The following is a 17074-nucleotide window of genomic DNA, read 5'->3' as shown; positions in this document are numbered from 1 at the left end:
AAAAGAGAGAGAGACAGCGAGAGAGAGGCAGAAGAAGAGAGAGAGAACAGATAGAGACAGAAGAAGAGAAGAGAGACAGAGAGATCGAGACAGAAGAAGAGAGAGGAGACAGAGAATCGGAACAAAAGAGAGAGAGAGACAGAGAGATCGAGACAGAAGAAGAGAGAGAACAGCGAGATCGAACAGAAGAAGAGAGAGAGACAGCGAGAGAGAGACAGAAGAAGAGAGAGAGACAGAGCGATCAGACAGAAGAAGAGAGAGAGAGACAGAGAGATCGAGACAGGAAGAGAAGAAGAGACAGCGAGATCGAGACAGAAGAAGAGAGAGAGACAGAAGAGAGAGAGAGGAACAGCGAGAGAGAGACAGAAGAGAGAGAGAGACAGAGGATCGAGAACAGAAGAAGAGAGAGAGACAGAGAGATCGAGACAGAAAGAAGAGAGAGAGACAGCGAGACGAGGACAGAAGAAGAGAGAGAACAGAGAGATCGAGACAGAGAAAAGAGAGAGACAAGAGATCGAGACAGAAGAAGAGAGAGAGACAGAGAGATCGAGACAGAAGAAGAGAGAGAGACAGCGAGAGAGAGAGACAGAAGAAGAGAGAGAGACAGCGAGATCGAGACAGAAGAAGAGAGAGAGACAGCGAGATCGAGACAGAAGAAGAGAGAGAGACAGCGAGAGAGAGAGGAAGGGGTGTTAATAATGTTAACAATGTCAGGTTGTGACATTTGGATCAAATAAATATTTCCATTTGGATTGTAATTAACTAATTAACATTTCTCTTATTCAGTGTCACCTCCATGAAAATACAAACATAGTGACTAAATAATTAATTCAAACAAAACCACTTTCAGTCATAATCAGAATGTGGAATGACAGACGTCATGACGGCGAAGATGTTATTCGCTGAACAGTTAATTAAAGTGTTGACGACCTATCAATCCCTCTCACAATTACCTTATTTTCCCACAGGAATATTTTACTGCATTCCACTAGCTGTTACCTAGATGCAGGCTACACCACCAAATAGGTCACCTGTGATACAAGTCAGGATTAGACATCCATCCATGTCTGAGGACAATGACGTGGTGACCGGCCACTAGGGGCAACAGTGAGCACTGTTACCTTTGAGTAGGTTTCGGTTTTGCCAGGGTGTTGTGGACGGATGGCTGATGGGCGTAAGCATCTGCCTCTGGTGCAGAAGTTTGCATGTCAAGTTAATGCCTAACCTTAATATTTCAGAGTTAATGCCTAAACTTAACCTTAAACACTTCAAAATGTGAAGTTTGGAACAACTTTGAAATTTGATGTTTGAGAAACAGGGATGAGCGTCTAATTCTGCCGTGAGACTGAGAGCTTGTTGCACACCACACTCTCTTCATTAACAGCTGAATATTAGTAGGCTATGGCTGGCAGGCCAATTATTGGCAAAATATCTGATATAATTGGTCGAAAGACCAATTAGTGGCAAAAGATCAGAATGTTTTATTTAACCTTTGTTTTGACAGGGAGTCAATAGTGAGACAGAGGTATATATCTTTTTTTAGATGAGCCCTCTATAGCACCACAATACACAGGGAAAGAATGCTATAGACAGGCATTAATTAGAAGCATAGTGTTGATAATTGTRGCCTGCTTTTCCCGACTATTAACAAGTCACATTCTTGTCTCTATCAACTAATAACTGAAATACACAGTAAGTTTGACTTTTTTTCCCAAAAATAAATTTAAAACTGAAATGAGTTGCAAATTTCCTCCCCTGTCATCATGAGTGACCCAAGGGTAAAATATAACCTTGAGGCAACTGAACAATAAGAAGTCACAAATGCTCATGTACAGCTTACACAGAACAAAGAAAGAAACACACCAGTTCTTAGAATGTCTCTGTGATTGGATAACGGAGGTATTCACTGACTAATAATTTATCACACCATGTGAAGGACCTTACACAACCACGGCAATACAATCAGGTCATCTTACATTTACATCGTTTGGCAGACGATCTCATCCAGAGCGAATTCCTAATTATATGGTTCCAAACCTTACACACAGGAAATGATGAGTTCAGAAGAGGACGTTTCCTCCAACGTTCCTTGCAATGCTCTCTGTTACCATGACCACAAAGAAGCTCTACTAATTAGTAAATGAATCCTCACCTGTCACAAATACTCTTCTCATGCATTTTAGTGTGTGTGTATACACATGTCCAGCAGGGCAGATGGGACACTGTTCAATGACTGGTTCATTCCGGTTATGTAATTGTATGTGTGTCTAATGTGTGAGGGCTTAATGAGCATGTGCTCATATGGGCTCATGTATGGTTCTGTGGCGAATTGGGAATTTGTGTGTATGTAATATGTTTTGTATGTGGGCCATATTAGGAAGTTCCGGGGTGGGCAATATGTTCATTCATGATTCTGGTTGGTGAATGCTGTGTGTGTGTGTGTGTGTGTGTGTGGTGTGTGTGTGTGTGTGTGTGTGTGGTGTGTGTTGTGTGTGTGTGTGTGTGTGTGGGTGTGTTGTTGTGTGTGTGTGTGTGTGTGTGTGCACGAATGTATGTATGTGTTTCTGCACCCTTTAAGAGCAGGTGACGGTCAGGGAGAGAGGCTATAAGTGTTGTACTCAGTGTTCCACAGAGACAAGATGCTTCCTGTCACTGCCACTTTGAGGACGACCATGTCGATGTTCACCTTGGTTATTCTGGGGTGTTTTGGGTTCCAAGGGGTGATGGCCTCTGACTCTGGGGTGTACAGAATGTCCATGACCGACGACAACAACAGACAGCGACAGCATCCTCAGGTAAGCATAAACCTACACCCAAAATTACCTCTAAAGTAGTAGTGTTGGCTATAGGGATCTTGAAAAAAATTGGTAAAATGTAGCGAAATACATCTTTATGTCAATTAGATAATAAAGTAGGCATTCTTAGAGATGGCTATTTGATAGCCTATATTATTGCTATTTAAAGTGACAATAACTTTTTAGCAACCAGACCAAATTCACATAGAAATGTGCGTTATAGTGAAAGCAAGTCTAAGAAGCTGTGGATATGTTCTATATGCACTATTTCTATGCTTCCCTTCTTAAGTTTTGTTTTTGCGTCTTTTACTTTTGGTTTTGTACATCAGCTTCAAACAGCTGAAAATATAATATTTTTGGTTATGGAAAATATATTTCACAATGGTTTAGATGGTATAATGATTCTCTACACTATACTAGCTTATTTTGTCACATAAATTGAAGTTTGGCAAACTACTAGAGTTTTAGCAACCAGGAAATGGCAGAGCGATTTCTGCATAGTGCATCTTAAATAATTCTTATTTTCATAGTAAACTTTTTTTTATTTTTATAATTGCAGCTCATAGTGCTGAATGAGCACTTACAAGAAGCATAAAGTAAGTAATAAAAGCAGAGAAAACAGGAAAGCGTAGGCTTAAATTAGTAGAACATTTAAGATGGTCATACGAAGGATCATTTAGCTATTTCATTTAGAATTTTAGGTTCCCAATAGGTATCACCCAAACATATTTTTAAAGTATTTGATGAAACATTGAATTTGATCTTACCACTATTAGCCCATAGAAATGCATTGAATAATAGATTCATACATGGCAAAACAGATGGTCAAAAAATAAATCAAAAGGGAGTATGTTTTGAAGTGTCTGTCCTATATTTGAGAGATACAGTACAAGAAAGATCAGATTTATTTAAAAAATTTAATTGACCCATATTTAACCCCTTTTTTTGGCACTAAATTTCAGTAAACTATATGTCTCCTGGTCTGACAAACATCGCTGTAGCTGTGTCACCTTCCACTGCAGATGCGGAAGGAAGACATAGGTGGATGCATTGGATTGAAACGCAGACCATGCAAACAGATATCTCTAGCTTTAACGGACTGATTTAGAATTTTTATTTTGTTATGCTAATTAGATCTCCACGGGGGGTCGGCCTAGACTCTAGGGGGTTAAATGAATTCTTTATAATGGACAGAAAAGGCTAACCTATGTCTTTCTTGTGTGCCCTATCCTGTTCTGATAAGCTATCAGTCTGACAATGATGCACACCATGAATTAAAACACAATCTGGCCTTAATGGCCACATGTAAAATATAATTTTTTCTAATTCTTTCTACATTTTATTCACACACCAAAAAACTGAAGGGGTGAAATATTTCACGTGTTTTTCTGCATTTTGCTTTTCAGACGAACAATGAAATACTACGGAGTCTCGAGYTGGATGATTTCAAAATCAACGTAGTCCCAACCAGGGGAAAAGTCAGCTCAGCACCTACCATGGTCCGACTCTACCCGCCACCGGTCAAACCTTTACACCTTCACGCCAACCTCCCACTGCGCTTCGGCCGGAACTCCCAACCTGATGACACGCACTCACCCAAATCCACCCTCAATTTACCACAACGGTTTGGAAGAGCACAGGGGTGTGGTGCAACGTTTATGACCTCATGTATTGAATGTCCCCGGATCGGGACAGTGCCCTCTGGCACCTTGCCACCAAGGTTGGGCAGGAATGAGTTCTACCACAGGTATCCTTTCCGAGGCATGGCCTTTTACTCACGCATGTCTGAACCCGTGCCAAATGGAAACATTAGGTAGGCCTACATTTACATATAATGCAGACTGGGCTCATAGACTAGACATAACATAGTAAGCGTAAATCTACTTACTACTTTTGACCTACTTTGCAACTACTTAGCATGTTAGTTTACCCTTCCCCTAATCCTAACCTTAACCTTAACCCTTTAACCTAACTCCTAACCCTAACCTTAACCCTAACATTAACACCTAACTCTAACCCCTAGCTAAAGTTAGCGACAACAAATTGGAATTCATAACATATCATACACTTTGCAAATTTGTAACATATTGTACGTTTTGCAAATTCACAACATATTGTACAAATTGCAATTCATAACATATTGAAAACATTAGCCATTTAGCTAATGTTAGCATTAGCCACCTAGCCATCCCTAGCTAACATTAGCCACAACAACTTGGAATTCGTAACATTTCATACCTTTGGCAAATTCGTGACATATTTTACATTTTGCAAATTCGTAACATATTGTACGAATTGAAATTCGTAACATATGATACGAAATGGATGATGGACATCCACAAATGAATACATACCATATGAAACGTAACATATCATACTAAATGGAGTGTCTCAGAATAATACAAAATGCTTTGAGACCACGTTGCATAATGGTGTTTTTGTTGCATGTTTAACATAAGGTATAATGACTGACTATAAAAAATAGTAGCCTATGGAAAAAAGATTAGATACAATATTGACTTTCGGATGGAGCAATATTACTTGTCTATAAGCCTATGATTTCAAAATGTAAATGTATTTTCATTCTTCCGGCATCAAGACTATTATATTATGATTTTGGCTCAGAGGAAGAAGAGACTCTAACCCTAAAACTCTAAAGTTAGCAACAACAAATTGGAATTCATAACATATACATTTTGAAAATTTGTAACATATTGAAAAGTGGTCGAAGTTGGATTTACTCTTTTGAACTTTAAACGACTTCTGACACAACAGAAGAGCGTGCTGTTTCCACAACGTGGCTTGTGGCTTTTCTTCATATTTATCTAATAGTAATGTAATGTATGAATATTGTTAAGTTGGTGCCATATTGTTACTTAATCATGTAAAGCACAAATTAAAATGACTATACCGATTATACCGTTGATTTGGATGTCATTTGTTTGAAGCGTTTCAGCACCATGGACAGGTCCTGAATGTGCTCTACCAAATGTCAACTTCTCATAGTTCCACTTCTTGAAACAGCAATGTAGCCTATCAAACAGCAATACATCATACATGTAGTATATCGATATACACTACACTGTGTATATACAAAAGTATATGGACACCACTTCAAATTAGTGGTTTTGGCTATTTCAGGTAGGTGTATAAAATCGAGCACAGAGCCATGCAATCTCCATAGACAAACATTGGCAGTAGAATGGTTTTACTGAAGAGCTCAGTGACTTTTAACGTGGCACCATTGTAGGATGCCACCATTCCAACAAGTCAATTGTTCAAATTTCTGCCCTGCTAGAGCTGCCCCGCTCAACTGTAAGTGCTGTTATTGTGAAGTGGAAACGTCTAGGAGCAACAGCGACTGTGCCGCGAAGTGGTAGGCCTCACAAGCTCACAGAACAGGACAGGCGAGTGCTGAAGTGCGTAGCGCATAAAAATCGTCTGTCCTCGGTTGCAACACTCACTACCGAGTTTCAAACTGTCTCTGGAAGCAATGTCACCACTATAACTGTTTGTCAGCCACACACACGCCTAAGATCACCATGCGCCATGCCAAGTGTCGGTGTAAAGCTTGATGCTATTGGAGCAGTAGAAACGCGTTCTCTGGTGTGATGAATCACACTTCACCATCTGGCAGTCCGACGGACGAATCTGGGTTTGGCAGATGCCAGGAGAACGCTACGTGCCGCAATGCATAGTGGCAACTGTAAAGTTTGGTGGAGGAGGAATAATGGTCAGGGGCTGTTTTTCATGGTTCGGGGTAGACCCCTTAGTTCCAGTGAAGGGAAATCTTGTCATTCTAGACGATTCCATCCTTCCAACTTTGTGGCAACAGTTTGGGGAATGCCCTTTTCTCTTTCAGCAATGCCCTCATGCACAAAGACAGGTCCATACAGAAATGATTTGTCGAGATCGGTGTGGAAGAGCTTGACTGGCCTGCGCAGAGCAGTGACCTCAACCCTATCGAACATCTTTGGGATTAATTGGAACGGCGACTGTGAGCCAGGCCTAATCGCCCAACATCAGTGCCCGACCTCACTAATACTCTTGTGGCTGAATGCAAGCAAGTCCCCACAGCAATGTTCCATCATCTAGTGCAAAGCCTTCCCAAAAGAGGGGAGGCTGTTATAGCAGAAAAGGGGGGACCAGCTCCATTTTAATGCACATTATTTAAGAATTAGATTTTCGACAAGCAGGTGTCCACATACTTTTGGTCATGTAGTGTAGCTAATGTGATGACCTAATATATTACACCAAGGCCTATCTTTACCATCTGATGAACTCATAATGGAGCCGCGGTCTGAATGGTGTCATACATTATATTCACCATGATCAACATCATGAAGTGATGTAGACAATACAATTAAAAAAGATTTGGGGGAAAATGAAAGTGAGCACAGGCCAGGGTCATTGTTGGCTGGGCTACAGGGAGTTTGTCAAGGTAAAGAGAGCGACAGAGGGGGTCTCAAGTGATTCACTGAACCGTCCTTATGAGACGGCGACTTCTCGTGAGAGCTCCCTCCCCCTCCTCGGAATTGGAAGATAAAGGTATACTTAGTACTTAAAAAGATAGTGTAATATCTGGAGAAAAAAACAGGTACACAGTCAGTGCTTGACGTGCAGCTCCTGCAACTAAATATAAACAGTACCAGCACCCAAAATGAGTACAGGCATCTATTTCAATCCAAGTCAAGCACAGTACTTAGCTAATGATAGATAGGTTAGTGTAATAGCTAGACTATGTGAGTGCGGGGTCATATCACTTCCCACTGGGCACAGATGTCAGTTCAACGTCTAGTTTGGATTTGTCAACTAACGTGAATTCAACATGAAATCAACAAAACACTTCGTCATGGCATTGGATTTAGGCTAAAAGTCAGGTGAAAAAACGACAAAATTCTCTTACATTGATGATTTTTTGCAAAGGCAATCCGTTTTCCACATTGATTCAATGTCATCACATAGATCTTTTTTTTGAATGACGTGGAAACACTGTTGATTCAACCAGTCTTTGCTCAACCTGTTACTGTAAAGCGTGTATTGCAGCAGAGTCTCCAGAGGAGTATACATTGTAGCTAGCAAGATCTCTGGAGTTCACATTCAGAAGTTTTGCCTCATATGAAGAGTGCACTTTGTAGGCTTCCTCCACACAGGCTGGGAAGTCCCCGGCAGAGCGAAGTGAGACACCCCCGTTTCCTGGTCCCAGAATACACTGAGACACCCACAAGGGACACTTCCACTATGGCTACAGAGGAAACATCCTACCTGAGTACTTATAAAATACAACAAACCTAGAATCAATCAATAACAACCTATAGTCAATCAATATTGATATATGACATGTACTCAAATAGATTTTTTTTAAAGGGACTGTACTAAATCTGTAAAGCTGAAGCATTACAGATTCTGAGATAGTAATGTGAAGGTAATTTCTGATTCAGCCAATGTTTAATGTGAATACAGTTTCAGCTAACACTTCGATCACACCGTCATTGCATTTTGGTACACCAGAATAAAGGAAACGCTGCGTTTGCCTTGCAGCATTGCGTTGCAGAGGCAGTTGCAGTGCGTTCTGTGTGGTGCATACGTTCGATTTATCGAACGTATGCGTCAAACTGTATGCAGTAGACGGCTTGACAGAAACGGTAGCAGAAGGTGAATGTGAACTTTTGTTGCATACATATCCAGATGATGCTGCTTATTATTTTGCACAATAACTCTGTCGGTGTGATCGAAGTGTAATGCAGGAACATTGCCTTTAAATTTCAATCACGCTGTAAAGCTGAACTTCTGCGATGTGGATTGAATAGAGCCCAATATGTATACAGTGGTGTAAAGTAAAGTAAAAATACTTTAAAGAACACCTAAAGTCGTTTTTGGGGGGTATCTGTACTTTTCTTTACTATTTATATATTTGATAACTTTTACTTTTACTCCACTACATTCCTAAAGAAAATAATGTACTTTTTACTCCATAAATTTTCCCTGACACCCAAAAGTACTCCTTTCATTTTGAATGCTTAGCTGGACAGGAAAATGGTCCAATTCACTTTTACTGAAGTAGTATTTTACTGGGTGACTTTCACTTTTACTTAAGTCATTTTCTATTAAGTTATCATTACTTTTACTGAAGTTTGACAATTGGGTCCTTTTTCCAGCACTGCATATTCTAATTATTCTCATGTGCCAACATATCGCCATGGTCCATGCCATGGTGGAACTTGCCAGCCAACCAGAAAGGCAAGACGAAGCAATTCAGGCATTCTTGAAAGTCAGGACAATCTTTGTCCTGCAAAGAAACATGATTTTTATAGTTTAACATTTTTATTTTGCAAGCAGTAGGGATTTACATGAATTACATGTGGAGTGGAGCTTTATAGTTAGGGTAGTGGGGGGTAACTAGCTCCCTGGGGTAACCCCCCATTGTAATTTACATAAAGATCACAAGATTATTTCCACCAAATTATTTTCCCAAAACTTTCTGGAGATATTTCAACAAAATGATTTTGTGGTAAATTGATAAAAAAAAATTGAAATGTTGAAGTTGTAGATATATTCCAAAGAACTTAGATCTATATATATTTTTTAAAATATACAAATAGAAAAGCCTTAAGATAAATAATCCACTTGTTGAGAGAGAAAATGTAGATACTTTTTTAGTAAAGTAGTAATATCTTGGATGAGTGTGTTGGGGTCAACTCGCCCAACTCCCCTACTAGACAATGACTAGCCCAGTTAGCACTAGTTTATGCTAACTTACTAGCTAGCAACTTCACTAGCAGTAAATGCTAGCCAGCTTGCTAGTTAACATAAGCTGCTTGGAGTACTAGCTAGCAACCTTACTACCAGGTAAAACACATTAAAAAAGATAACGCAACTTAATTTCAGGTATAAATATTTCCACTAATGACTGATAGCTTTATAGTTAATGCAAATTTATAGCCCTTTAGCTATTTTACACAGCATTTTATGTCATATAACTAGATAGCTATCTACGTTTTTAAGAGAGCACTTCTCAATTGGCATCTCTCCCATCGGGTAACTGAAAAACGCCTACATTCTAAAAACAATATTTCATGAAATAACTCAAAAAGTGTAAACGGTAGCAATTTATTTCAATTTATAGTTTATTTGCCTAAACATGATCTTCATCCACATACCAATGTTTATATTTCCAAATGTTGCATTTTTGTGTCAGCAATTAGACATTGTTCTTAGAGGGGGCTTTTGTTACCCCATAGTACCCTATGTGATGACATCCTGTGCATACCTTCAAAATGATTTGGCAAATCATAATTAATTAGAAAAACACCGTTTCCATTATCATTTGTCGCAATAATGAAATACACCCCTGTAGAAGGTACAAAATGTATCCTATATATGCCGTTTCCATTACACGTCGCATAGATTTTTTGTTTGTTGTTTCTACATTGGTTCTGGGATGAAGGAGTGATCCAGGGGAGCTTCCCTGGAGGGGAACAAGGAGGGGTATAGGCAGTGGGGGTTGGGGCAAAAGAGCCGTGGGGGTTGAGGGTTGTTTGGGTCCCAATCGGTTCTGTTGAAGATTCAGGACTCGTTCTACAGGACCGACGCCATGACAGCCATGTCACCGGCAGGCGACAGTCTTTCTACTTCCATAACTGAGGCTAATGTATAGCACACACATATACACACACACACACATCCCAAACATCTAGCTGTTTCCTGATAAATGAAGAGAGATACCTCACAAAGTACAAGAAACAACAACTGTCAACAAAATAAACATCTGGTTGCAAACATTAATAGCTACCGATTTCTAGTCCCTTTTCTGCCTGCTATATCTTAGTTTTCCATTGTTTCACACAAGCTGCTTAGAGTCTATTATTTCTACAACTGTTTCAGTTATTCAATAGGTTTAATAGGCTTACCATAGGAAATGGGTGTGACTCGCATAGCTGGCATCGCTTCCAATATATTGCTCAATCGACGCGCTTATAAAATATATTTTTTTCAGCATGGTGATTCATGGCTTATTCAACAGGGATCATCGTGAAATTTGAGAAAGTTGTGTTTGACAGCTCTACTTTCCAATACTAATGGGTTTTCTTGGGGCGTAGCCACGAGAAGGTACAAAATATGCTCTGTGTCAAGTTTCTGAAACACTTTGTAAAGGTGGGGTAATTTACTTGAGAATCAGACACACTTTCATCTTTCAACAGGTGAGCTGCTGTTTGTTGCCTTTACCTCTTCATAAAAACATTTAGACAACTATCATCTATTCATTCATTTTTGGGAGTTTGTGCTCTTCAAAACATACCAACAACTATCAGTTGTAGGTGTTTCCTATTCTCTCTGTTTTTGTAGCCTTCAGTCGAAACCGAAACAACATTTTGTGAATATCTATATAGTTCTCTGGATACAACATTTGTGAGACCATGTATGGTTATTTTATGAACTATTTCTAAATAGACTGATTACATTTTATCCGGATTAAATGTACTGGATATTTTCCTACCTGAGGTGGGCGTTAACTCAACCTGGTCTCAGAGCATTTCACATGATTCTGTAACTAAATAAGAGATACTCCGTTTAGTGTGATATATTATGTTTTGTATGGTCCCCCAGGATACAATTCAGTATTCATTGCCCATTTATGTCGGAGGATGTTGTGGGGATGCTGCTCCTTCAAATACGTTTCCGTTTGCTACCCAAAATGTTTGACCCAAGTTAATGCTACCAAATACTAATTGAGTGTATGTAAACTTCTGACCCACTGGGAATGTGAGAAAGAAATAAAAGCTGAAATAAATCATTCTCTATTCTGACATTTCACATTCTTAAAATAAAGTGGTGATCCTAACTGACTCAAGACAGGGCATTTTTACTCGGATTAAATGTCAGGAATTGTGAAAACTGAGTTTTAAATGTATTTGGCTAAAGTGTACGTAAACTTCCATCTTCAACTATAAGAATATATCACTATGTTGCCAAAAATTTTCAAGACCGTTATTGTGTCCCTTCATTAAAATGCAGTCAAAACAACTGTCTGCACATTTCTGATACTTTCTTAGGCTATTCAAGTACTATCTCTTGCWAAAAAATGTATGTTTACGCCTATGCAGTACCTTTAGCAACAATAATAATAAACCCCTGCTTTAGTAAAGAAATCAATTATTACAGGTGTGTTGTAATAAAAACAAGTGGTGTCCACTGATTAAATGCAGTCTTTCTGCATTGTGAAGAGGGAAAACCCAGATATTCATGAAGTTTGTGATGAATGACAGGTTGTTTCTTCATGCAAAATATATTTGGGGTTTAAAATTCAATTAAGCTGCTTTATTTTAGGGGTTTATAGAAGTCGGATCATTTTTTACCCTTAGGACACGAGTATACAGAATGTTAAGACTACACAAGGGTTAAGTAACCTTCTGTCTTATGTAACCATACCAAACATAACATATCATACTAATTTGAGTAATTTGGATTTACATTTACTATGATACGTCTAGTCTATTAGACCAGGCTGGTTAATAACTGGGTTCTCCACTGTGCAAGGGGCGAAAATGTTCCACACACAAAATATAGTGACATCATTGGGAGAAATGGGACATGTCAGTACTAATCGAGGACACATATCCTGACATGCATACCATAGGTTATATATTGGTGTCATGAGGCTACACGTAACTACACTAAATGTAGCTGGTTTCCATAATTGCTACTCAACCTTTGTTTTATTTAGGCAGACAGCAGAGTTCTCTTTCTGTCCAGGACAGAGAGCAAGTTGCAATGGGGGACACAGAGAAAGGGAAGAAGGCTTTTGTCCAGAAGTGTTCCCAGTGCCACACGGTGGATGAGGGGGGACGACACAAGGTGGGACCTAACCTCTGGGGCCTGTTTGGCCGGAAGACAGGACAGTCACCTGGATACTCCTACACACAGGCCAACACCAACAAGGGTAAGGGTCACTCTGTGTGTGTGTCTGTGTCTGTGTGTCTGTGTCTGTGTGTCTGTGTGCCTGGTCTGTGTGTGTGTCTGTGTGCGTGTGTGCGTGTGTGCGTGCGTGCGAGTGTGCGAGTGTGTTGTGTGTTTGTGTGTGTGGTGTGTTGTGTGTGTGTGTGTGTGTGTGTGTGTGTGTGTGTGTGTGTGGTGTGTGTGTGTGTGTTGTGTGTGTGTGTGTGTGTGTGTGGTGTGTGTGTGTGTGTGTGTGTGTGTGTGATTACATGTGTGTGTCAGTGTCAATTTTCATAACTAGCACATCTGTATGGATGACACATTTCTCTCTATCATAAGATAATCATAAGAAGAACGTGTTGACAATATCTCATGTAGTGGATACCAATGAAGTATTTCAGAAATGTACAGTAGCAGTGTGTGATGGTCATTAAGTGGAGCACTGTACATTTATGTCTTACAGTCTGACAGTCAGATACAGCTACATGTCTGGACAGGCAGGATAGACTGTCAGATACAACTACGTGGTTCTGGACAGGCAGGATAGACTGTCAGATACAACTACGTGTCTGGGCAGGCAGGATAGACTGTCAGATACAGCTACATGTCTGGACAGGCAGGATAGACTGTCAGATACAACTACGTGTCTGGACAGGCAGGATAGACTGTCAGATACAGCTACATGTCTGAACAGGCAGGATAGATTGTCAGTACATACATGTTGGAAGGCAGGATAGATTCAGATAGCTACATGTCTGGACAGGCAGGATAGACTGTCAGATACAGCTACATGTCTGGACAGGCAGGATAGACTGTCAGATACAGCTACATGTCTGACAGGCAGGATAGACTGTCAGTTACAGCTACATGTCTGGACAGGCAGGATGACTGTCAGTTACAGCTACATGTCTGGACAGGCAGGATAGGCGTCAGATACAGCTACATGTTTGAACAGGCAGGATAAGACTGTCAGATACAGCTACATGTCTGGACAGGCAGGATAGACTCAGATGGAGCTACATGTCTGGACAGGCAGGATAGACTGTCAGATGGAGCTACATGTCTGGACAGGCAGGATAGACTGTCAGATGGAGCTACATGTCTGGACAGGCAGGATAGACTGTCAGTTACAGCTACATGTCTGGACAGGCAGGATAGACTCAGATGCAGCTACATGTCTGACAGACAGGATAGACTCAGAACAGATACATGTCTGAACAGGCAGGATAGACTCAGATGCAGCTACATGTCTGGACAGGCAGGATAGACTCAGATGGAGCTACATGTCTGGACAGGCAGGATAGACTGTCAGATGGAGCTACATGTCTGGACAGGCAGATAGACTGTCAGATGGAGCTACATGTCTGGACAGGCAGGATAGACTGTCAGATGGAGCTACATGTCTGGACAGGCAGGATAGACTGTCAGATGGAGCTACATGTCTGGACAGGCAGGATAGACTCAGATTGGAGCTACATGTCTGGACAGGCAGATAGACTCAGATGGAGCTACATGTCTGGACAGGCAGGATAGACTGTCAGATGCAGCTACATGTCTGGACAGGCAGGATAGACTGTCAGATACAACTACGTGTCTGGACAGGCAGTAGACTGTTCAGATACAGCTACTGTCTGAACAGGCAGGATAGATTCAGATACAGCTACATGTCTGGACAGGCAGGATAGATGTCAGATGCAGCTACATGTCTGGACAGGCAGGATAGACTGTCAGATAACTACATGTCTGGACAGCAGGAAGACTGTCAGATACAGCTACATGTCTGGACAGGCAGGATAGACTGTCAGTACAGCTACATGTCTGGACAGGCAGGATAGACGTCAGTTACCAGCTACATGTCTTGGACAGGCAGGATAGGCTGTCAGATGACAGCTACATGTTTGAACAGGCAGGATAGACTGTCAGATGACAGCTACATGTCTGGACAGCAGGATAGACTCAGATGGAGCTACATGTCTGGACAGGCAGGATAGACTGTCAGATGGCAGCTACATGTCTGGACAGGCAGGATAGGACTGTCAGATGGGAGCTACATGTCTGGACAGGCAGGATTAGACTGTCAGTTCAGCTACATGTCTGGACAGCAGGATAGACTCAGATGAGCTACATGTTCTGGACAGCAGGATAGACTCAGATACAGATACATGTCTGACAAGGCAGGATAGACGTCAGATGCAGCTACATGTCTGGACAGGCAGGATAGACTCAGATGGGCTACATGTCTGACAGGCAGGAATAGACTTGTCAGATGGAGCTACATGTCTGGACAGCAGGTAGGGACTGTCAGATGGAGCTACATGTCTGGACAGGCAGGATAGACTGTCAGATGGAGCTACATGTCTGGACAGGCAGGATAGACTCAGATGGAGCTACATGTCTGGACAGGCAGGATAGACTCAGATGGAGCTACATGTCTGGACAGGCAGGATAGACTGTCAGATGCAGCTACATGTCTGGACAGGCAGGATAGACTGTCAGATGGAGCTACATGTCTGGACAGGCATTATAGACTTTCAAATACAACTCTTTCTTGAACGGCATTGTTGGTTAAGGGCTTGTAAGTAAGCACTTCACGGTAAGGTCTACACCTGTTGTATTCGGCGCATGTGACATCTAAAGTTTGATTTGATACCTGAACAGTAAAATATAACAGTAATCCTTACTGTGGGGACTGAAACCTGAACAGTAAAATAGGACAGAAAGCCTTACTGTGAGGACTGACACACTGACTCATTAATATGTATATACTGTATTCTAGTCAAGGCCACTCCGACATTGCTCATCCTAATATTTATATATTTCTTAATTCCATGATTTTACTTGAGATGAAATCAAATTTATTTGCAAGCAACGCAGGTGTAGAAGCACGGTGGCTAGGAAAAACTCCCTAGAAAGGCCAAAACCTAGGAAGAAACCTAGAAAGGAACCAGGCTATGACGGGTGGCCAGTCCTCTTCTGGCTGTGCCGGGTGGAGATTATAACAGAACATGGCCAAGATGTTCAAATGTTCATAAATGACCAGCATGGTCAAATAATAATAATCACAGTAGTTGTCGAGGGTGCAACAAGTCAGCACCTCAGGAGTAAATGTCAGTTGGCTTTTCATAGCCGATCATTAAGAGTACCTCTACCGCTCCTGCTGTCTCTCGAGAGTTGAAAAGTTTCCTGGCCATGGACCCAAAATATCGATGTTTTCTTCCCCGAGCCACTTAGTTATCACTTTTGCCTTATGGCAAGGTGCTCCATCATGCTGGAAAAGGCATTGTTCATCACCAAACTGTTCTTGGATGGTTGGGAGAAGCTGCTCTCGGAGGATGTGTTGGTACCATTCTTTATTCATGGCTGTGTTCTTAGGCAAAATTGTGAGTGAGCCCACTCCCTTGGCTGAGAAGCAACCCCACACATGAATGGTCTCAGGATGCTTTACTGTTGGCATTACATAGGACTGATGGTTGCGCTCACCTTGTCTTCTCCGGACAAGCTTTTTTCCGGATGCCCCAAACAATCGGAAAGGGGATTCATCAGAGAAAATGACTTTACCCCAGTCCTCAGCAGTCCAATCCCTGTACCTTMTGCAGAATATCAGTCTGTCCCTGATGTTTTTCCTGGAGAGAAGTGGCTTCTTTGCTGCCCTTCTTGACACCAGGCCATCTCCAAAAGTCTTCGCCTCACTGTGCGTGCAGATGCACTCACACCTGCCTGCTGCCATTCCTGAGCAAGCTCTGTACTGGTGGTGCCCCGATCCCTCAGCTGAATCAACTTTAGGAGACGGTCCTGGCGCTTGCTGGACTTTCTTGGGTGCCCTGAAGCCTTCTTCACAACAGTTGAACCGCTCTCCTTGAAGTTCTTGATTATCCGATAAATAGTTGATTTAGGTGCAATCTTACTGGCAGCAATATCCTTGCCTGTGAAGCCCTTTTTGTGCAAAGCAATGATGAAGGCACGTGTTTCCTTGCAGGTAACCATGATTGACAGAGGAAGAACAATGATTCCAAGCACCACCCTCCTTTTGAAGCTTCCAGTCTGTTATTCGAACTCAATCAGCATGACAGAGTGATTTCCAGCCTTGTCCTCGTCAACACTCTGTGTTAACCTGTGTTAATGAGAGAATCACTGACATGATGTCAGCTGGTCCTTTTGTGGCAGGGCTGAAATGCAGTGGAAATGTTTTTTGGGGATTCAGTTCATGGCAAAGAGGGACTTTGCAATTAATTGCAATTCATCTGATCACTCTTCATAACATTCTGGAGTATATGCAAATTGCCATCACACAAACTGAGGCAGCAGACTTTGTGAAAATTAATATTTGTGTCATTCTCAAAACT

At 41.3% G+C, this 17074-nt stretch overlaps 1 protein-coding gene across 1 annotated transcript in view; it reads left to right on the top strand.

Moving 5' to 3' along the window:
• Positions 1 to 12533: 12533 nt before the first annotated feature.
• LOC111955442 (cytochrome c iso-1/iso-2-like) overlaps positions 12534 to 17074 on the top strand; it is an 8732-nt gene continuing 4191 nt past the window's right edge. Inside the window, exon 1 of the mRNA XM_023975677.2 lies at positions 12534 to 12741. Within this exon, the coding sequence (XP_023831445.1) occupies positions 12567 to 12741 (175 nt within the window). The 5' untranslated portion in view covers positions 12534 to 12566. The remainder of the gene's footprint in view (positions 12742 to 17074) is intronic.

Source organism: Salvelinus sp. IW2-2015, linkage group LG31, assembly GCF_002910315.2.
Source record: "Salvelinus sp. IW2-2015 linkage group LG31, ASM291031v2, whole genome shotgun sequence".
Lineage (NCBI taxonomy): Eukaryota > Metazoa > Chordata > Actinopteri > Salmoniformes > Salmonidae > Salvelinus > Salvelinus sp. IW2-2015.
Note: the sequence above shows the minus strand (reverse complement) of the source record. Positions and strands in the feature narration are given on the sequence as shown.